Raw genomic sequence first — 21,405 nt, forward strand, 5'->3', positions numbered from 1 at the left:
TGTGTGCAAACAACAGTTTAGAATTACAGTCTGAAAAAGCAATATTCATGATAATTAGAAATTATCTAATTTGTGGTACACACAGCCTTTAATGAGGAAAGGACACAGACCCCGTCCTCGGACTCTGTCCTGGGTGTCCCCCTCCGTCTGTCCTGGAGGGAGACGTTGAGGTGATGGACAAAACCAGGCTCTGCCCAGGTGTCCTTTGTGCCGAGATAGCCCGCTTCTCTGTCGCTGCCCTGCCGAGAGCAGAGACGACCCCCCGGGATGATGCCCCATCCGGATCTGGGCACGGGAGCCCCCGCGGCTGCTCCCCGTCTTAACCAGCAGACTGGCCCATCCCAAGGCGGCAGACGCCTTGTGGTTCGAAGCACGAGAACCACTATTAAGGGGCCTTGCGCTTTGTTGCTGAGAGCAGACAAGGCCCTCCGAGGGTGGGGACGGCGGGTTCCAGACGGGAAGCCACCCGTCCCTCGTGAGGCGAGCCCCGGTCTCTGGACGCGGCAGGACCGGAGAAGTCGCGCGGCATCTGGGAGTGCGGGGGTGAGGAGGCCGGAGGAAGCCGCTTGCTCCGCGTGAGGCGCGTCCACCCCCGCGGCATTCCCACCGCGCCGAAGGCTGCGCGCACCGCGTCCCGAGCCGCGCCGTCTGCCCCCGGCGCCACTCGGCTGCCCGGGAGCCGGTGCTGGCGCTCACTCTCTCTTCTCTCCCCCAGGCCTTGTCTGTGGGCATCTTCCCCTACGTGCTGAAGCTGCTGCAGAGCTCCGCCCGAGAGCTGCGGCCCCTCCTGGTTTTCATCTGGGCCAAGATCCTGGCCGTGGACAGTGTGAGTAGTCCGCGTCGTCCCCGCAGGCGCGAGGTGGGCTCTGTGCGTCAGGCGGCCCGGGCGGCGGCGGCTGCGGAGGTGCTGAGCGCAGCTGGTTTGCCCGCCGTGACGCCGTGTCCTCTGTCCCCCTGCGATGACCCCGCGTTTCTTGTCCTGCTTCACCCAAGCCTCTGCCTTCAGGGCCAGCTCCTCCCTCCCTCTCCAGGCACGGCTGGCGCCCCCCCTTCCAGAATAAGGGAGGTGCGTCTCCTTGGGGCCCAGTCCTGGTCACCTGGGCTGCAGCCATGCCATTCGTGTCCCTCAGGTGCCGCAGGCCGCCCCCTCCCCGCCCCCTCCAGTCCTCCAGCAGGAAGTGACCCTGACCGCTTCCTTTAAACTCTACCCTGCCTCACCCAGACCCCCACCAGACCTGCTGTGTCCCACCCGTGCTTTTTCCTCCCCACCCTGACCTTGGGGACCATCTCCTCCAGCTCTGCTCTCCAGTCTCTGCCCCTCCCTGTCCTCAGGCCTCCCGGGCCCACAGACTCACATCCGCTCCGTGGAGCCCCACCCTGGGGGCTGCACTGGAGACTGGAGACAGGCTCATCCAGCGTGTCAGAGCCCTCCGCTGCAGGGGGGAAGCCCCGTGTCTGAGGGGCTGTGCCATGAGGGTGAGGGCCTAGAGGGGCTGGAGGTGCACGCGGGGTCCCCTCTAAGTGGAGGGCACCCCACTCTTCAGCCAAGAGGAACCGGTAAAGAGTCTACAATGGGACAAGATCCAAGCTGTAGTTTTTAACTCGTGGCCTCGGTGTAGAGGTTGTAGGTTAGCTGAGGAGGGGCTGGGAGAGTGGGTGTGATGGGGCGATGGTCGGGGAGACCCCAGCTGGGGAGGACCTGTGTCTGAGGGGTGCGGTGAGCCCCAGGGCTGGGGTGTGGAGGAGGGAGAGCCACGGAAGGGAGGCAAAGCAGGATTGACAAGGCGGGAGGCGTGACTCACGGGACACAGAGGGGTTCCAGAGTGGGGGTGAGCTCCGGCCGGGAGCGGACACCCCCAGAAGAGGCCCCCATGCGCGGCACTCAGGTTCAGAAGCACCGTAGATGTGGAGAGGGGAGGAACCGCGGTGATCACGTGGTCGCTTGCTTGAGGGGTTTGGTGGGCGGGGAGGGGAGTGGGCTTCTCCCTTGTCGCCCCTCCTGCCGGGCACCAGAGCCTCAACCGGCCTGCCCCCTCCCCAGCCGCACCTGGTAGGTGGCCAGGGCCCCACCGCTGCCTCCACGTTCCAGCAGACCTCCCCCGGCTCGCCTCCACCCTGCATGCTGCTCCCTGCTCCCCACACCCTCCACCGTCCTGTGAACGAGCCCCTGCAGCTCCAGGCTGCTGCCGGACCCAGCCCTCCCTCACCTGGGCGCCGAGGCTACCCGTGCACCTTGAGGCCACTGGAGCTGTGCCGTGGGGCCCGAGCCAGGGGTGATGGCTGCCGGAGGGCGCGGGTGTCACGGGCGTTCCCAGGAACACGTGACAGCACAGGTGCATCTGGGCGACGCTGTCTTGGATGACGTTGTGCTCCGTGGTTGATGATTTTGTTTGCTTGCCTGTGTAGCGGCCTTGCTGAGCCCTGCAGTTCTGCCCGTTGCCTGGGAGGTTCTCCTGACCTTTCTGCACAGCCACTCATAGCGGCTGCAGACAAGTCCCAGGAGGTGGCTCAGTCCCCGGCTGTCGGCCTCAGTCCTTTCCCTGGTCCCCTGGTAGTGACCAGAACGTTGTCGACCAGACGCAGGGTCCACTCACCTCGGTGTTCCTGGTCCCCGTGGTCCTCTCGGTGCCGGAAACAGCCTCCCTCCTGCTCGCCGCACCCAAGGCTAACCTTGACCTCAGGTCAGCCTTGACCCTCCTTGGGCCCAGTGCCCTGCGCATAGCTGTATCCACAGAATGTTCCGTTGCTTGTCTGCTCCGGGATGATGACTAGAACGTTAGAGGTTTTGACAAAATATTTACCTTCCTATCTGTGGAACTAACTTCAGACGAGCAATGACTTTCTCTGGAAGATTGGCCAAAACTTTGCTAGACTAAAGAGTTAAAAATCTGAATTTGGGCCCCGCCTCCCTCATTTTCTCCAGCGAGCCGCTTTTATTTCCCATCCCCCGCCCCTCTGTGCTTCCAACGGCTCGGTACCAAGATGACAGCCGTGACCTGGAACTTTTAGAATAAAAGGAATCACAGTGTAAGTCTCGCGTCTGCCCGGCTGGTGTCCCGTACGCAGAAACCCTCTCTGGCCGATCGGAAAGCCTGGTGTTGTGGGCAAGGAAACCGTACCTTTCGGTCAGTTCTCTTTTCCCCTCACGTCTCACCAAAGAGCCGTGCTCTGGGAACAGGAGGACAGAAGGGCTCTTCCAGGGAAGTCGTTCTGGAACTTCCCTTGTCCTTCAACGTCTCTGTTTTCTCAAGAGCACATCTGAAAATGTACTGATCCCGTTACCCGGTCCTGGGCCGAGCAGAGCACGTGTCGAGGTTCCTGGGTGCGTAGGGCGCCCGGCTCAGACCGCAGCCCGTGGGAGGAGAGGGACAGAAGAGGGCGCCCCTAGGCCCACCTCCCTGCCGGTGGGCCACCAGCGCTCTCGTCCCCGCGGAACCTCTGCTGCCTGTCAGTGCCTAGAACCAGACTGTGTGTGCGTTTAGTCCTGGGAGTGTCTGTTTCTGCTTCAGTCTTTGCTGTGTGTGTGAAAAGGACGGCCCTCGTGCCTGCACCTTGCCACCGCGTTCTCGCGGGAGCTGGGTGGTCGTCGTACTTCTGCACGCCAAAAACCGCCTCCCGGCACATCTGTCTCGGGGGGCCTGCGTGTCTCCTGCATGTGCTGGATGCGGGCGCCCCCCGTGAGCGCACCTGCTACAGCTCCCCCGCCCCCCTGCTCGAGGGAGTCTCAGGGCCCGCGCTGAAGGACTTACACGTTTAATGACGCTGCAGCCAGCTGGAAGTGTCCGGGCCTTCAGTGTCGCTGTACCTGCCCGCGGGCGCCAGGGACCTTTCTGTGAACTCGTTCTTAACCAGCCCGTGGCACCTGTTTATTCAAAGGCCGTCATCCTACTGAGAGATCTTTTGAAATATTTCCAGCTGAGTCTGAGTGCCATTCACCTCCACCTTCCTTTTCATGATCACTCGGATGGCTTCCCGGAGATGACAGTTCCGTGTGCTTTGGGGGGAGGGGGGGTTGATGGTTCCCTTCCCTCGTTTGCATCTGGCCAGAAGTCACACTGGGTCCCCACCGGCCTCCACGGGCTCTCGTGCTGTGGCAGAGCTCACCGGGTCGTTGAGTGGCCACTGGGAGGGTCAGGGATGGCCACGCTAGGATGAACGTCTGTGCAGAACACAGGGCACTTCCTGAGGGCGGAGGGTGGGGTGGCCCACGCAGGGCGGACCCCAGCTGAGGGGCAAGTTCAGGGCCTCTTCTTAGGTCACAGGAATGTGCTGAGCACACACCATGGGCCATCACGGGGGGGAGGGGGGCAGGTGGGGGGAGGCCAGAAGCGCTTCAGCCGCTCCTGGGAGGAGGAGCAGGGCCGACGGTCCGGTGCCATTTGACCGAGGGGCGGCACACGCTGTGGGGACAGGTGGCACAGGAAAGCCTTTCCTGTTGTCCCCGCGGAACCAGTCCCAGGAGGGTCTCTCCCCAGATCACCTGTGCACCGTGTGGGTCTGCGCCCGCCTCTACTACTGAGCGAAACGACCAGGAGCGTGAAGAAGCGGGGATCCGTGATCCACGACGAGGAGAAAGACCCGCCGACACCCACCTGACCCCTCGCAGGTGTGAGAACTAGCCGAGAAGGACGTGGAAACCATTGCCAGAAATCTGCTCCGCATAAAAAGCTCCACTGGAACTCGAAGCCCTCGGAGGGCCGGCTGAGCCTCTCGCAGAGGGAAGCCGCAGCCTGCCGTGAGAAACGTGCCGGGCAGGATCGACAGCCCGACCGCCGGCTGCACGCCGCAGAAGAGCTTCAGCAGCGCGGTCTGTGCACACGGGCACAGGGAGCACAGCCAGGCTCTTACGAAACCGAAGGAGCATCTCAGTCGTGGGACACCTGCAGGTGGCCTGACGTGTGTACTCGGAGCCGCTGACGGGCCAGCGGGAAAAACCGCCCAAGAAACGGGCTAAGAAATGTCCAAATTTTCCAATTTGACGAAAACTACAAGCCCACAGGCCCGGGAAGCTCCAGGAACCCCACGCGCAGGGAACGTGAAAACCACCCGAGTCCTAACCTAATTGCTTAAAAACATGATCAATGTAAGAACCAGAAGCAGCCGATAAAAGAGAACGGAGGGGCAAGGAGAAGGAAGACAGCGGGCTGCCAGCCGGGGGCCGCACCAGCAGGGGGACGGCGGGCTGGCGCCCTAACGTCCCCGAAGAAAAGCCGCCGGCCTGGCCTTCTGTGCGCAGCGGGAGGCTCTCTACAGGTGGCGGCAGAGTGAGGATTTCGTAAGACACTCGACACCGGAGGGTGGCAGCCCGGCCGACCCACACCACGAGGAACGTTAGCGAGGGTCCCCAGGCAGAAAGGCGCGCAGTGCACACGCGGGCCCGGGAGCCCCACGAATAAGTCTGACTTCCTGCGCCTTGAATCTGTCAAAGATCATCTGCTGGAGCAGACAGTAATCGCCGTGCGCTAGGGGTTGGTGGCGTGCACACAAGCGACGCGTGCGGTCACAGCAGGGACGTGGGGGTGGGGCAGAAATTGAAGAAAGGCTCCGGTCGGCTTCTCGCACTTCGTGTGATGTGCTACCGCCTGGAGGTGGACTGCGAGGAAGAGGCAGCCGCGCTCGTCGAGGCCATCACTACCATGCTTTTACAGGGAGAGCCCCCTCGCCAGCAGAAGAGGTCCCCTGAGGCCGTGAACGTGTACGAGGGTCACACAAAAAAGAAGGTAAGGAGAGGGGGACGAGGACTAGATGGCACCTACAGAAGATCGCAGACGCGTGGATTTGGGCGTAACCGTGTCAGTGGTGACCGTGTAAGCAGTCCGACGGCCCGGCTGGAAGGCAGAGGTGGCCAGATGGATCTAGGAAGCAAGAGCAGACCGCGTGCTGCTCGTGGGAAATGCGCCTCCGGTGTAAGGACACGACTAGCCTGGAGGTGGGAGGTACTCGGCGCGACCGTCAAGCGAAGAAGGCCGGACGTCCGTGTTAACAGCAGCGCGGAAACGCCCGTGTTTCCGGGCAGCCGGTGTCTCTGGGGGGAAAGGACCTGCGCGAGGGGAGCCCAAGAGCTCCTCTGGAGCTGCCAGGAGAGGCGGAGGGTCCACCACCGTACCCGGAGAAGCCGGGGCTCCTGGAGAAGACGGCACGGCGAGGAGAAGGGAAATCCGTGGGGAACACCCCTCCTGTCCACGTGCCAGGAGCACACGCACCGTGGGCCGCAGCGCAGCCCCGGATGCTAGGAAGACTTCCAAACACGTGGAAACGAAGCACGCTTTTAAATGAGTAAGTGTTCAAATGTTTAAATTATAAGATGAAATTTTAACAAGTAATGTAAGTATAAGATGCATGAAATATTTAAAACATATAAATGTTATATACGTGACATAAATATTTATATAAGATGATATGTGTAGTTTTAAATATTTATATGTAAAATACACAGATGGGAGTACATCAGACTAAAGAGCTGAAAAGGCAGCCTGTGGAACTGGAGACGGTATTTTCAAGCTGTCTATCTGACAAGGGGTTAATACCCAAAATATACAAGGACTCATATAACTTCATAGCAAAGACCCGAACGATCCCGTTAAACAATGGACAGAGGACCTGAGTAGACCTTTTTCCAAAGAAGACACACAGAGGACCAGCAGGTCCGCGGAAAGACGCTCCACATCACTCATCACGAGGAAACGCGATAGAAACCACACTGAGACATCACCTCACGCCCGTCAGGTTGGCTGTCCTCAAAAACACGGAGTTGGCGCGTGTAGGCGAGGCCATGGAGAGAACAGAACAAAACAGGCACTGTCGGTGGGAGCGTAAACTGGTGCGGCCACTGGGGAGAGCAGCGTGGAGGGTCCTCAGGAAATTCAAGATGGAACCTCTGTCCGTTCCCACCAGTGGGCGTAGCACCAGAGGGAATGCAACCCGGCCCCGCAGAGACACCCGCAGCCCCGTGTTCACTGCAGCCTTCTTCACAGCCAAGCACAGAGACGACCCTGAGCAGATGAACGGATACGGAAGGGTCGCACGCACACACACGCACACACATACGCACACCGGAGAAAAGAAAATCCTCCTGTCTGTGACGAGATGGTTGAACCTGGAGGGCACTGTGCGAAGTGAGGTAAGCCACACAGAGAAGGACAGATACCACCTGATCCCATCCACTTGTGGAATCTAAAAAAGTCAAACTTCCAGAACCAGAGAGAGAGAGAGAGAGACGGTGGTTGAGGGGGGGCTGCCAGTGGCGGACACGGCGAGGTGCGTGTGGAAAAGCACACACCTCCGGTTCTACGTGGAGCCGGGGTGTGACGTGCGGCCCCATGACCGCAGTGACAGTTCCGTATGTGCACTCCAAAGCCGCTAAGATGGTAAACCTTAAGTGTTCTCATCACACCAAACAAAATAACTGTGAGTTCGTGGATGCGTTCATTAACCTGATCGCGCGATCATTTCACGGCGGATGCGTGTATCAAACCCTTACGCTGAATATACAAAAATTGTATGTATTTCCGTTTGTCAGTTACGCCTCAGTAAAGCTAGAAAAAATATGTATGATTTATACCACAACATACAACTTTTACTGATAAAGTTTATTATAATTCTATCATTTATATGAAAATATAAAGTCAGTGAAATAAAACTTGTTGAATGATATTTTTCAAAAAGGTCTGAGGGGAAGTAAAAAATACCTTGAACTGAATGCCAGCGAAAACCCAGCACATGAGGACGAGTGGGGGCACAGCTCGGCAGCGCTGAGAGGGAAATTGGCACCACTACAGGGCATCCGTTGGGAAATGGGAGGTTTTAAATCATTGACCTCCGCTTCAGCCCTAAGATATTAGTGAAAGAAAAGCAGGTTAAACCCGAAGGAAGTAGGAGAAGGGAAATACAGATCACAGTGGAAATCAATGCAAGAGAAAACAGAAAAGCAATAAAGAAAATCTGTTCAAGCAGAAGCTGGTTCTTAGAGCAGATCAATGAGTAAACAGCTACCCAGATACTGATCTCATTTCCTCTGGTTCGACACCCATTAGTGTTATTGCTGCATCGTAGGGCGGTTCTATTTTTAGGTGTTTGAGGAACCTCTGTACTGTTCCCAGCGTGGCAGAGAGAAAAACAGACGCCAGTTCCCAAATCGGGAATGAGAGGTGGCATCGCGGAAGGTTCTAGAAACATTAAGGGAATAATACGGGAATAGTATGAACAACTCCATGCCAGAACACTCGGTAAGTTTGATGAAAAAGACACATTCCTGGAATGACACGAGTTTCTCACTTGAGAAGTGAGTCAGAATAGTACCGTGTCTGTTAAGAAATTGGATTTGTATTTTGAAACGTTCCTGCAAAGAAAACTCCAGGTCCAGCGGCTTCACTGGCGAGTTCTAGCGAGCGTCACTGAGGGAATGGGTGCAAACAAGCACTCGGCCGTGTCATTCCACTGCCGGCAGGAAGTGCCTGGTGCCAGATCCAGACGACACATCACAGACCGGCGTCCTTTGTGAAGATGAAACGCTCCAAATAAGACTTTAGTAAATCAGGGGCACCTGAGGGGCTCAGGCAGCTGAGCGTCCGACTCTCGGTATCGACTCAGGTCACGATCCCACGGTTTGTGAGACCGAGCCCACATCGGTCTTGGGACCGGTCTTGGGACTCTCTCTCTTTCTCTTTCTCTCTCCCTCTCTCTCCCTCTCTCTCTCTCTCTCTGCCCCTCCCCCCCTTCCCCACTCAAATGCGTGCATGCTCACTCACTTTCTCTTTCAAACTGAATGAACTTAAAATATTAAAAAAATTAAAATTTAAAAAGCTTCAGTAAATCAAATTCAGAGGCATATAAGAAGGCTAAAAACTCGTGACCTAGTGGAATTTATTTCAGGAATGCGAGATTGTTTAATGATTAAAAAAAAAATCACGTAGTTTACCATATTAACAGTCACAAAAAACGTATTATCATTCTACTGAGAATGATAATCTCAGTAGACACAAAGAAAGCATTTGACCAAATCTAAAATCTATTTCAGACTTTAAAAAAAAAAAAACAAAAAAAAAAGCTCTTGGCAAACCAGTCACAGAAGGGAACTTCCTCCGCATGACGAACAGCATCTACAAAAACCGTTACAGCCAACACCACACTCAATGGTGAAAAATCTCAACACTAGGATGAGAAACAAGACTGGGGTGTCTGCCCTCATCATTTCTCTCCAGTGCTGTACTCGAAGCCCTGGGGAGTACAAGAAAAATAAAGGCATCCAGGTTGGAAAGGAAAACGTTTAACTGTCTCTATTTTCAATCAACATGATTCTCTTTGTAGAAAAGCTAATTGAACCTATTAAAAAAACAAACAAACCCACAACTACTACCACTGAGTGAACTTAGTAAGGTTGTAGGTTATAAGGTCAACACACAACAATCTATTTTGTTTGTATATACTGTTGATCGACCATGGGAAGTTGAAATCAAAGTAAAAAACATTTACAACAGTATCAAAAATATAAAATACTTGGGGACGAATTCAGCAACACATGTGCAAGACTTCTGTACTTGAAACTACAATCCATTGGCAAGAGAAATTACAGAAAATCTAGATAAATGGAGAGATCCCATCAACATGGGCCCTGACTACAAATCCATATATGAAAATGCAAAGGACCTAAGAATAAACAAGACAACTTTCTTTTTTAAAAAAAGAGCAACGCTAAGGGATTAATACTACCTAGTGTCGAGACTTACCCGTATCTGTTAACAGTCAGCACTGAAAGTGGCGTGAAAAAGGGTAGTGGAACCAAATGAGAAGTCAGGAGCTGCACCCACATGTGTGCGGTCAACTGATCTGCAACAAAGATGCAAATAGTTCAGCCCCACAGAAAGGAGCGTCTTTTCGCCACGTGGCATTGGGACGATTGGACATCCAGATGCAAACAAATGAGTCTACACCTCATACCGCATGAAGAAGTTCACTCAAAGTGGGGACATATTTGCACATCATTTACCTAATACAAACTCTTAGATCCCATAGGGAACTCTCAAAGCTCAACGTGAAAACAGACACACAAACCAAAAAACGGGCAAAGGGTTTGAATAGTCACTTCACGGAGGAAGTAGTATGCTGACAGAAGAGCACCCGAAAAGTTGCCGCTTGCCATTTGTCCTTGGAGGACACAAATGAAACCAGTCGGATACCGGCACACGGCTGCTAGCATGTCCAAAATCCAAACACTGTCCGGCCCAGGCGCAGATTTCGAGAAACGCACGTGGCACACCCACCCACACGTCTGTTCAGAAGTGATACACGATGTTTATAGTGGCTTTATTTGTAATAGCCAAACGACAGAAGTAGCCCAAAAGACCATCAACGGGCGTGAATAAGCAAACAGTGATTTATCCACACGGGGCAGTACTGCTAGGCAATAAAAAAGGATATACTGGCCCCAAAATAGCTGAGGGAAAGAAGCCAGTAAAAGAACGGTATTCACTATGTAGTTCCATTTATATAAAATTCTAGAAAATGTAAACCGTACTCACAGAGAACAGATGGCTGCCGGTTGGCGGGGGGGGGGGGGTGCGGTTCGGAAGGGGCACAAGGAAAGTTTTGAGGGCAGAGGTTGCTTACCTTGGTTGTGGGCATGGCTTCATGGGTGTGTACATATGTCCAAAATTACTGAAATCTGTACTTTTAGATGTGCGGTTTTTTGTATATTGCTTCAACCTCAGAGCTGTTAAGAATTTCAAATGGTGGGGGCACCTGGGTGGCTCAGTCGGTTCAGTGTCCAACTTTGGCTCAGGTCACGATCTCATGGTTCACGGGTCCAAGCCCCGCGTCGGGCTCTGTGCTGACAGCTCAGAACCTGGAGCCTGCTTTGGATTCTGTGTCTCCCTTCCCCTCTCTCTGCCTCTCCCCTGCTTGCTCTCTCTCCCTCTTTCTCTCTCTAAACAGGGGCGTCTGGGTGGCTCAGTCCATTAAGCGTCCGACTTCAGCTCAGGTCATGGTCTCACGGTTTGTGAGTTCGAGCCCCACATCAGGCTCTATGCTGACAGCTTGGAGCCTGGAGCCTGCTTCGGATTCTGTGTCTCCCTCTCTCTCTGCCTCTCCCCCATTTGTACTCCGTCTCTCAAAAATAAATAAATGTTTAAAAAGTTATTTTTTAAATTTCAAGTTGCAGAACAGTCTACGCACAACTGTACGGTCCCTTCTAGATTTTCAATTCGACAAAGACAACAAAACGTGGGGCAGTTGTTCTAGACAAAGACTCGTAATGTGCGACCAGTAAGTGCCGGTCTAGATCCTGGACCCAGAACCAAACGCTGTAAGAGACGTTGTTTGACCATCGAGAGAAATTTGAATGGAGACTAGATATTGGCTAATAGCGTGGCATTGATGCTGAATGTCTTGAGTGACAGGGGTTTGTGGTTATGCAAGAGAACGTCGTCCTTTTTCTCAGGAAAGTTTCCAGGCAAAGCCTCACGCCATCTGCAACTTTGAAAAAGTGCGGACAAGCACAGGGGAAGCGAGAGGGAGAGCGCACACGGTGCAGAGTATTTAAATTGTCCTCGAGGTCGTGTGATGGGGTCACAGGTCAAGAGCAGTGTCACAGGAGGATGAGAAAGTGTCCGAAACATGGCCAAACCTGCAGTCTCCGAGGGCCGTGCTCCGGGAGGGTAGTGCTGGCTGGTGACCCTCAGACCCCTTATTATCCTTTTTCTTTCTGCTAATTAACCAGACTGAGGGAGGGGAGACGGGCAAAGAGCCCTTCAAGCTGGGCTGCGGTTGTCTGGGGTTTATCCGCAGGCACCGTTAACATGCAGTTCGGGCAACTTTCCCAAGTTCCACTCAATAAAGGTTTATCACAGTGCCACCAGGGCACCGAGGGCACGCTGTCTGCGAATTTGGAAGAAAGCTCTGTGTCGCATTCATGACGTCAATCCAAACGTGGGGATACACAGAGCTTTGCCACGTGGGAGGCAGTTGTGGGACCAGAAAGAACACACTCTGTGAGCAAAAGCGGATGAATTTCATTTCTGTGCCCTCACACCTATGCTGGCTCCCCTCCCCGCTCCCAGAACATGTGCTGATTTCCCTACAGAATAATCCCACCACCGCCCCCCCCCCCACCGGCTCTGATGTCACCAGCTTCTCTTCCTGCACCTGCACCCGTCCCACCGCCCCCTCCAGGCTCACACGGAAAAGCTCAGTGGAAAAGATGAGTGGGCGTAGTCTCCTCTCCCATCCTGTGAGGACTCGGGTCCCCCAGACCCAAGTGTGCCCAGGAGGGCCGGAGACTTCTCAGTCCAGAGCCTGCCGTCCCGGTGGCCCGGCCCCTGCAAGGGGCTGGCCCGCTCAGGCCCTGGGGCAGACCTTACTCCTGTGCTGGCAGCTTGTGTATCTCTCTGTCTCTGACTGCCTTGTTCCTACAGGTTTTATGTTAATAAACCACTTTTTAGGACAGGTTACATTTACAGAAAACCTAGAACAGGAAATAAAGTTCCCGTGTGCCCCACACCCACTTTCCCCCATTGTTAACATCTTAAGGAATGACACTGCCACTCACCAAAGTCCGCACTCCGTTCGAGTGTCCTTGGTTTTCCTGTCGTCCCCTTTCCACCCCGTTCGTCACGTCTCCCCAGGCGTCTCCGGGCTGAGCCGTCTCTCACGTCGTCCCTGGTTTCGGGTGGCCCGGCGGTTCTGGGGGTGCTGGGGCCGTCCCTCCGTTGGGGTGTGTCTGATGTCGGGTGATGGGCTCGGGGAGGAAGACCGCAGGGGCAGAGCGCCCTTCTCTTCGTGTCAGGGGTCCGTGCCGTCGACATGACGCGTCGCCACCGACAGGACCTGGACCGCCTGGCTGAGGTGTGTTTCCGGGTGTCTCCACGTGCCCCCCCCCGCCCCAAACCCCGCTTCCACCGTTTTCTCTCTACAAGGAGGTCACCGTGGTGCGCTGGGATTTTTGTTACGTGGCCGGCTTTATGTCTGAGGTCGAACACGGTTCCTTTACTATCCTTCATTGCTTTTTTTAAAATCTGAATATCGTTCTTTTCATCTCTCGCCCTTGTCGCTGGGTTAGCCTAATTTTATGAGGTTTGGTGTCGGAGCTCTTTTCTTTCGTGTTTGCAGTCCCAGGGTTTTGTGTATTCCCTCAGTTCCCTTCCCGGCCAGCCTTCCTGCCCCACCGCCCGGACCCAGCAGGTGCTCGGGCAGCGGGCGGTGAAGGAGCCGGGGGGCCACAGCCAGGCCCGAGTCCCCAGGAGAGCCCCGGCCCCGTGTCCGGCTTGCCGTAGGCGCTTGATGAATGTTACCCTTCCCGCCTGCTCATTTTGACACCAATAATTAAATTGCTTTGATGGCCCATTGAATTTCTACACTATGGGTTATAAAGGGCAGAAAATAAACTAAATCTTAGCATCGGGGAGCACAAGTCTGCATGTCTCACGAAGCTGTCGTCCGCAAGGATGTGCCGTTTCGGTGGATGTGAGGTGCCGTTTGTATTGTTTGGTGAACTACAGCTGCCACGCGTCCCTTCGTGGCCGTCATCCCAGTTACGTGAGGCGGCTGCGTTTCAGAGGCCCCCAGAGTGGGTTTCACCCCAGAGAAGATTCAGATCCACCCCCGCGGGGCCCCTGGAGAACTGTGGACCCGGAGAGTACGTCGCAGGAGTCGGGGGCTGCCCCTTCCCACACCTGCCCGGGAAGAGGCCAGGCCCGGCCAGACTCGCACTTTGGTAAAAGGCCAGGTTGCTGCTGAGCGTGTCTGTCCCTGGCAGAAGGGAGACCGTCGTTTCCAGATGCCTCTGGATTTCCAGGAGTGAAATGAGAAGCCAAGGGAGGAAGCAGGAGGTTGTCACCACCGCTGTCAGGTCGTCGGGCCCATCGTAGCATGAATGGGCGCAGTGACTCAGGCTGCAGGGGACTTCCTGGTGAGAGGAGCTGAAGCGTCAGCCTGCTGCTGAGGGCAATCAAGACAGGCCGTCTTTTTGGGTGATGACTCAGGCCCTGTGATTCATCGTCAGGCTGGGCTGAATCGCTCCCCGGCTCTGCGGCACTGATCAGAGCAAGGATGAGGACGGGTGTGGGTCAGCCTGCGAGGAGAGTGAGGACGAGGACAGGGGTGCGGGTCAGCCCGCGAGGAGAGCGAGGACGAGGACGGGGTGCGGGTCAGCGTGCGAGCGCAGCCCAGCAGGACCCGACTCTTACATGTCTTATGAAAAGGGCGACCACGGTTCTGGTGTGCGGAGCCTGAAGTCGAGGCTGGGTTGGGGTACGGTCCGGGGCCGCCAGCTGAGTCACCTTTCCCACCCGGGACCTTGAGGCTGCACCTGGCGGCGACCCGGGTCCAGGGTCTGGGTAGAAGCCCACAGCGCGTGGCAGGGAGAGGCCGGGCCTCGACATCCTGGCCCTGCGGCTCAGCAGCTCTGGACCCAGGAAAGCCCATCCCTCCTGCTTCCACGGGCCTCTGGACTGACTCGTCCACACTGGAAGCGGTTACTGGGTGTGATTAACATCCCGGATTGCGTCATGCTTCTCCATGTACACGTCGGCTTTTTTATTTGCTCAGCAAACGCTTAGTGGCCCTCTGATGGGAACCAGGCTGCGTGACATTCCGGGACCATGGAGAGTAATAATCAGGGTTTTGTCCTCAAAGAGCTGAGAGTGTAGCAGAGCAGGGACCAGAGTAACGAGCTCACCTGAAGGCAGCCACTCGGGGAGTCCAGCCACAGTAAGACCAAAAAGAAGGTCTCGAGAGTGGCTGGGCTGACTTGAGAGGCTGTGCCCAGAGGGTGCTCGGATGCCCGCGGTGGGGACGACAGGCCAGGAGCCAAGACACGGATGCACGGAGATGCATCATGTCAGACAAGGTGTGAGTGCGAGCACCCGGTATCGGAGGGGGAGGAGGCTGAGGGCGGGGGGTCTCTTTGTTCAGAAGCATTTCTCCGTCACCGCTGCCCGTTCTGCCCCTGGGTAATTGACACCAAGTGGGGGAGAACCCCATGCGGCATGGCTCAGTGTGACCCTCAGGGACAGTTTCACGGCCTGGCTGGGAAAGTAGGGCTGCGCTACAGAAATGAACAGTTCAAACGAGTCCAGGAATCTCAGATGAGCGCCAGGAACCGCGGGTCCCAGTCCAGCAGAAGGACCGGCACCGGGGTGAGGGCCGCTCTCCGGCCTAGGCCAGAATCCACCCAAGCAGAGCAGAGGTCCCCTGGGCCCGGCGGACAGAGACACAGGAACTGACCGCTCTCTGGTGGCTGAGCAGGTGCAGAAACGAGTGAGGGGTTGTCTGTCAGCCGGAGAAGCGAGTGAAACAAAAGGGTTATAGTGAGGAAATGCCATCAGAGTACACAGCTCGCCTCCTCAGCGAAGATTTTTGCCTGAATGTAACGTAAACGCTGAGTGTCGAATTGACCGAAAGCTTCGGTGAAATCATCCGGGAAAGTAGGTGGAAAACAAAAGTCGGAAGCACAAAAGAACGAAATCCTCGTATCCTATAGTGGAAGTGGCTAAATAAAGACATAGCCATTGTTTCGAAATCTGGAGGTAAATTCTTGAAAACCCGTCCAAAAGAATGGCGATTGGCCGCCCTTGGGGAGCTGGACGCGGGTGGGAGGAACGGACCAGCCGGTGCTGTCGTGTTGCCCTTTCTCGCTCTGTGTGTTGATCTGATTTGCACGTAGAGAAACCCCAAGGAGCACGGCGGGGAGAAGGGTCCCGGCCTTCCCCACCCAGAGCGGAACGAGTGGAAGGAACCACTGCCTCCTGGCGCGTGCACCTGAGCCGCGGAGCTGTGCCAGGGCAGGCGTCTCCCGTCGAGGAGAGAGCTGAGTAACACGCTGGGACCCGCGTGTCCCCTGTCCCCCCACAGAATGGAGAAGGTGGAGGTAAACGCCTTGGTGCTGAGTGAGGAAGGCACTGTGATTTGGACCGGCCTCGGTTTTGGTTCCGGCTCTGCGGACGGCCCTCGGGCAGCTCACTGCGTATAAACGGGACTTAAACAACTTCCTGTCGAGGCGGTGGTGGAATCCGTGTCCGTGGCCACAGAGCTCGTGACAGCCCAGGCACAGTCAGGCATGACCGTCGCTGCTGCTTTCGTGAAGAGTGACGCAGACTCACAAGTGCAGCCTGGAGAACACATATTGAACCTGTGTCCTGACTGTAAAGACTATTTCTTCCGTTAAATATCCGTTCGTGAGATCTGACCACGTGTATTAGGCCACAAAAGAAACCTTAAGAATTTCCAAAAAGCAGGAATAGTGCAGACAATGTGCATGGCAGGACCAGAAATGAATAACGGTGTCAGAAAACAGAACAGGCCGGACAACTAGGAATTTAGTTTTTTTTAAAGCAATTATCTTCGATCTTGGGTCAAAGGAAAAATACAAAACAAAATTATAGTTTCCAAAAGCACAGAGGATGAAAATAACGGGCATCGGACCCCCAGGACACAGCTAAAGCCACGTTCAGAGAAGACTTCACAGTCCTAAGTCCCCGCACCGTCCTAACAGAGTCACAGCAGAGCAGGCGGCCAGCTAGATGGACGACACGGTGACACGAAAGGGACTACAGACGAGCAGAAAAAAGCAGTTTGATAAAGATAAAAGAGAGGGCTTTCTCTGAGTTTGCAAACAAAAATATGAAAATGAAACCATAGATAAGAAGTGGCTTCTTTGTGGGGGGAAGGATCTGCTCACCTGATTAAGGGGGCCAAGTACCATCTAGAAATGACCAGGCAGGAAACACTATGGGAGGGAGGACAGGTGTGGTCCTGAGACTGTGCACATCTCTGCAAGTGCAGTAACGCTTGAATACAGCAGGCTTCTATTTCTAGGAAGGTAGAACTTCTCAAACTGATCCGAGGAGTAAAAAGCTCGAGCAGACCGTCTCCCCAGAAGGAGTAGCGAGAGGGTGCTAGGAAGGTCCTGCCACGCCCCGTCATTCCGGGCAGAGAATCTCTCCCGAGTGGAGGTGAAGGGACACCTTGCAGCTGTTTATGGAGCCAGCGTGACATTGACGTTGGCACCTACGGGCACAGCATTGTGACTGTGCTCAGGGCCACCAAAGCGCATACTTTATTTATTTTTTTTTAATTTTTTTTTAATGTTTATTTATTTTTGAGACAGAGAGAGACAGAGCATGAACGGGGGAGGGGCAGAGAGAGAGGGAGACACAGAATCGGAAGCAGGCTCCAGGCTCTGAGCCGTCAGCCCAGAGCCCGACGCGGGGCTCGAACTCACGAACCGTGAGATGGTGACCTGAGCCGAAGTCGGACGCTCAACCGACGGAGCCACCCAGGCGCCCCAAGCAAAGCGCATGCTTTAAATGTGGGTAAAATAGGAGCACCTGGGCGGCTCAGTCGGTTAAGCTTCCGACTTTGGCTCAGGTCATGATCTCATGGTTCACGAGTTTGAGCCCCACGTTGGGCTCTGTGCCGACGGCTCGGAGCCTGGAGCCTGCTTTGGATTCTGTGCCTCCCTCTCTCTCTGCCCCTCCCCTGCTCACACTCTGCCTCTCTCTCTTTCTCAAAAATAAGTAAACATTAAAATAATAATAATAATAAATGTGGGTAAAATGGTAAATTTTATGTTTTACACACGTCAGCACACGCAAAGAACACTAAAAGGCTCACACAAAACAAGCAAAGCACATTCCATCCATACTTGTGAGTGTTTGGAAATAAGTCGGGAGAGCACAGAAAGGCTGCACAGCGCTGCCCAGTGGGTCCTTCCCCGGGTGAAGGCTTGGCTCAGCGTCCACCTTTAAAAAGCTGAGCCGTTACAGTAATAACGCTAACAAGTACAAGAAGGCGGGGGTCGATCTCACGAAGGAAGAAAACCGCTCAGTAACGGCACCAGTGGCTGCTTCTCTAACATTCAGACTGGTTTCCTGTCAGCCCAGAAGCCAGCAGCATACTAATGGGGAAACGCAAGAGCAAAAGTGAGCAGAGGAAGATGTCACTGTCACTGTCAGCTAACACAGTCAGAGGCTGGAATTAAAGGCACAAAAGTTAGAAAAGTAGAGGCAAACCACCACGGTCCACACACAGCTAGGACCGTATGCCTGGAAAACCCAGAGGCGTCCGTGAGATCCCGCTAATGAGAGAATTTATGAGACAGGAGACTTTGGATTAATACCCAGAAACCACGGGTTACAACCGGCGGAACATACGTGCGCCCTGTTTGCAAGAGAGCCCTAAATCTGGGAATAAGCCCGACCCGAAGCATGAGAAACCCCCATGAAGGAAACCGGAAAACACTCCTGAAGAGCAGAGAATTCAACGCGCACAAAGGAAGACATAGGCAGTTTAATTACAGAAGGGTTGTTATCGTCAGTATGTCAGGGTTCCCTGAGTTGATTTAAACTGTAAGACGATCCCAATAAAACTACCAGCAAGCTTTTTCTCCCCCCCTCTCTCTTTTCTGGAACTAGACAGACATACTTCCTACGGAGAAATAAATAGCACTCGCCAGGGAAACTTTGACTAGGAAGAAAAACGGCAAGGATCTAATCGTCCCAGATGCCAAAACTAACGATGAAGCCCCAGGAATAAAGAGCGTTGTGGGGCTGGATTATGGACAGACAGGCTGACAAATGGGCACAACAGAAATGGACCTCAGCGCACACAAGGCACAGTGCACGGTCAAGTCAGCATCTCAGCTCAGCGGTAAAGATGATGTGTTCCCGGGGGCTCCTGGGTGGCTCAGTCGGTTGAGCGTCCGACTCTCAGTTTCAGCTCAGGTCACGATCTCATGGTTTCATGAGTTCGAGCCCCGCATCGGGCTCTGCACTGACAGTGCGGAGCCTGCTTGAGATTCTCTCTCTCCCTCTTTCTCTGCCCCTCCCCTTCTCACACTGTCTCTGTGTCTCTCAAAATAAATAAAACTTAAAAAGTGTAATAAAAAAAAAAGATGATGCATTCCCGAATTTTTGGCACTAGGGGAGCTCACTGTCTGCACATCCTGAACACCAGAATTGACTTTAAAGAGGTAAATTATTTAAATATAAAGAATGACACCACAAGAGCACTAGAAGAAAACCCAGGCAAATTCTAGCTTAACCTTGGAGTGATGAAAGCCTGTCCGGCTATAACTTAAAATGTAGCTATCTCTGAAAATTAATAGATTTGGTTGCATGAAAATAAAACGTTTGCATGGGGGGAGAAAAAAACACGAGCAAATTTTCAAACAGGCAAGCATTGGTGGGTCGCAGATACTTAAAACTCCTCTTCCAGGTGAAAGGCTAGCCTTCATAATATATAAAGAGCTCCTAGAAATCAAGAAAAACTCTCAACAGTCCAGTAGAGAAACAGTCAAAGAATGAACGTGAACCCGCAGTTCCCATACAAATGGCCCTTACTTACACATACGGGACAGGCTCAGGCTTCTCCATGATGAGGAAAGTGCACAGTAGGGCTGCACCGAATATGGGTTTTTTCACGTCTCAGGTGGGCAAGCACTCAGGTGCTTTATGGCAGGCTGAGCTGCGAGGACAGAGTGCCGAAACTGCACACACACCTACCCTGTGATGGGCCGTGTTGCTTCTGGGAACCCACAGCCTGGCCTGTGCGTGCATGAATGAGCCACGCTCTCCGAAGGGCTGTTCCGCATTCGCCGTGAAGACAGAACTCTCCGTGTGGCAGGGCTGCGGCACGTGAAGAAGCGCAAGGTGCAGGGCACAGACGGTGGTCCCCGTGTCGGAGGAAGGGCTAGCTCCGTCTCCACGGTCCTCGGATTTCTTGCGCTTACACAGAGAAGCACCGGAAGAAGAAATAAGCCAACGCGGCAGTTACCGCAGCGCTGAGGGGAGGCTTCAACTTGCATCGTGTTTAACGTTTATTTTCGTGTTACGTTCAAACGTCATGCCAGTCCCTGCAGGGACCCAGCATGGCAGCGGACTTCCCCATGTATGCCTTTCTGCAGCATTTTGAGTTTTGAACTTTTATTTAGTTTTTATTATTTTTTTTAATGTTTGTTTATTCTTGAGACAGAGACAGAGGATGAACAGGGGAGGGGCAGAGAGAGAGAGGGAGACACAGAATCGGAAGCAACTCCAGGTTCTGAGCTGTCAGCACAGAGCCCGACGCGGGGCTCAAACCCATGAACCGTGAGATCATGACCTGAACTGAAGTCGGACACTTAACAGACCGAGCCACCCAGGCGCCCTGAGTTTTGAACTCTTAAAGTACGTTTACAAAACGTGTGAGTTTCTCCAAGGGCACGGCGGGTCATGAGTCGCCGCGCCCACCGGTGCTCAGGACTGTCCTGCCGACAGTAGTCTGTCCATCTGTGTTCCGTTGTGCCTCTGCCCCCCGCCCCCCCAGGACAGACTGTAGTCTTCGTAGAGGAGAGGAGGCCGGCTCTGCCAGAGGGTGCCCACAAGGAACAGCTGCCTCGCCTCTTACACTCACCCTCGCAGACCCCAGCCTTCTGTTCTCTGCTCTGTCCTGTACCCGTCCGCAGACCGCGTCTCCGCGTCTCACGTGAGGTGCGTGCTCACGTCCTCCTCTGCTGCTCTGCTTCTCTTCCTCCCCTCCCTGGCCCTCGTTTCAAAAATGTAATTCCCTAGGGGCACCTGGGTGGCTCGGCGGGTTGAGCATCCGACTGGATTTCGGCTCCGGTCTGGATCCCAGGGCCGTGGTATCGAGCCCCGCGTCGGGCTCTGCGCCGACAGTGCGGAGCCTGCTTGGGATTCTCCCTCTCCCTCTGTCTGCCCCTCCCCTGCTGTGCTCACGCGCTCGCTCGCTCGCTCGCTTGCTTGCTCTCTCAAAAAGTGTAACGTACGTTTCCCTGAAGTGCTGAGAGGGAAGAAGCAGAACTGTGACAAGAGTTAAAAGCACATCAGGGTGGGTTTTGCGTGTGGTGGGCAGGGGCTCGCTTAGGAAAAACCATTTCGTATTCATGCCCTTTCCTCTCCCGCCTTGATATGTCACACTTGCGGCTTGATGGGGGGGGGGGGGGGGGAGTCAGACGATACAAGGTTAGGGAGGCAGCTGCTGCGGGGCCGTCCGTTGCATTTGAGAGGCCTGTGTTCCTTCTTCTAGCGAGGCGCTTGGCCAGGGACCGGGTGTCCCGGCTCCCTGCCTGCGGTGTGGACGGAGGGCGGGACTGGGACAGCGAAGCCGGTGAAAGTCCGAGCGAGCTCAGAGCCGGTCGGTAGGCGTCTCCTGCCAAGGACCGAACAGGCAGGTGGCCTTGTTGGCGGTTCCCCCCGGGGGACCCGCCCCATCAGAGCAGGTGCACGGAAGTGTGGCGCTGCGACACGGGCCTCCCTCCCGAATGAGTGGGATGTGAACCAGTGGCCTCGTGTTCCTCTCTGATGAGACAGGTTGAGGGAGCTTCCCCTGCAGACGCGTAGGCCTTGATCTGACTTGTCGAGCGCCTGGTTTCGAAACAGAAGAAGGGGCCTTTGTTCTCAGACCCGGGCACCCGAC

At 54.7% G+C, this 21,405-nt stretch overlaps 1 protein-coding gene across 5 annotated transcripts in view; it reads left to right on the forward strand.

The window, feature by feature from the left end:
- RPTOR (regulatory associated protein of MTOR complex 1) overlaps nt 1-21,405 on the forward strand; it is a 333,238-nt gene that overhangs the window by 247,377 nt on the left and 64,456 nt on the right. For all 5 annotated transcript variants that reach the window (XM_045044638.1, XM_045044640.1, XM_045044639.1 and 2 more), the window contains one exon: nt 716-826. In XM_045044638.1, the coding sequence (XP_044900573.1) occupies nt 716-826 (111 nt within the window). The remainder of the gene's footprint in view (nt 1-715; nt 827-21,405) is intronic.

The sequence above is a fragment of the Felis catus genome, chromosome E1, assembly GCF_018350175.1.
Source record: "Felis catus isolate Fca126 chromosome E1, F.catus_Fca126_mat1.0, whole genome shotgun sequence".
NCBI classification, from domain to species: domain Eukaryota; kingdom Metazoa; phylum Chordata; class Mammalia; order Carnivora; family Felidae; genus Felis; species Felis catus.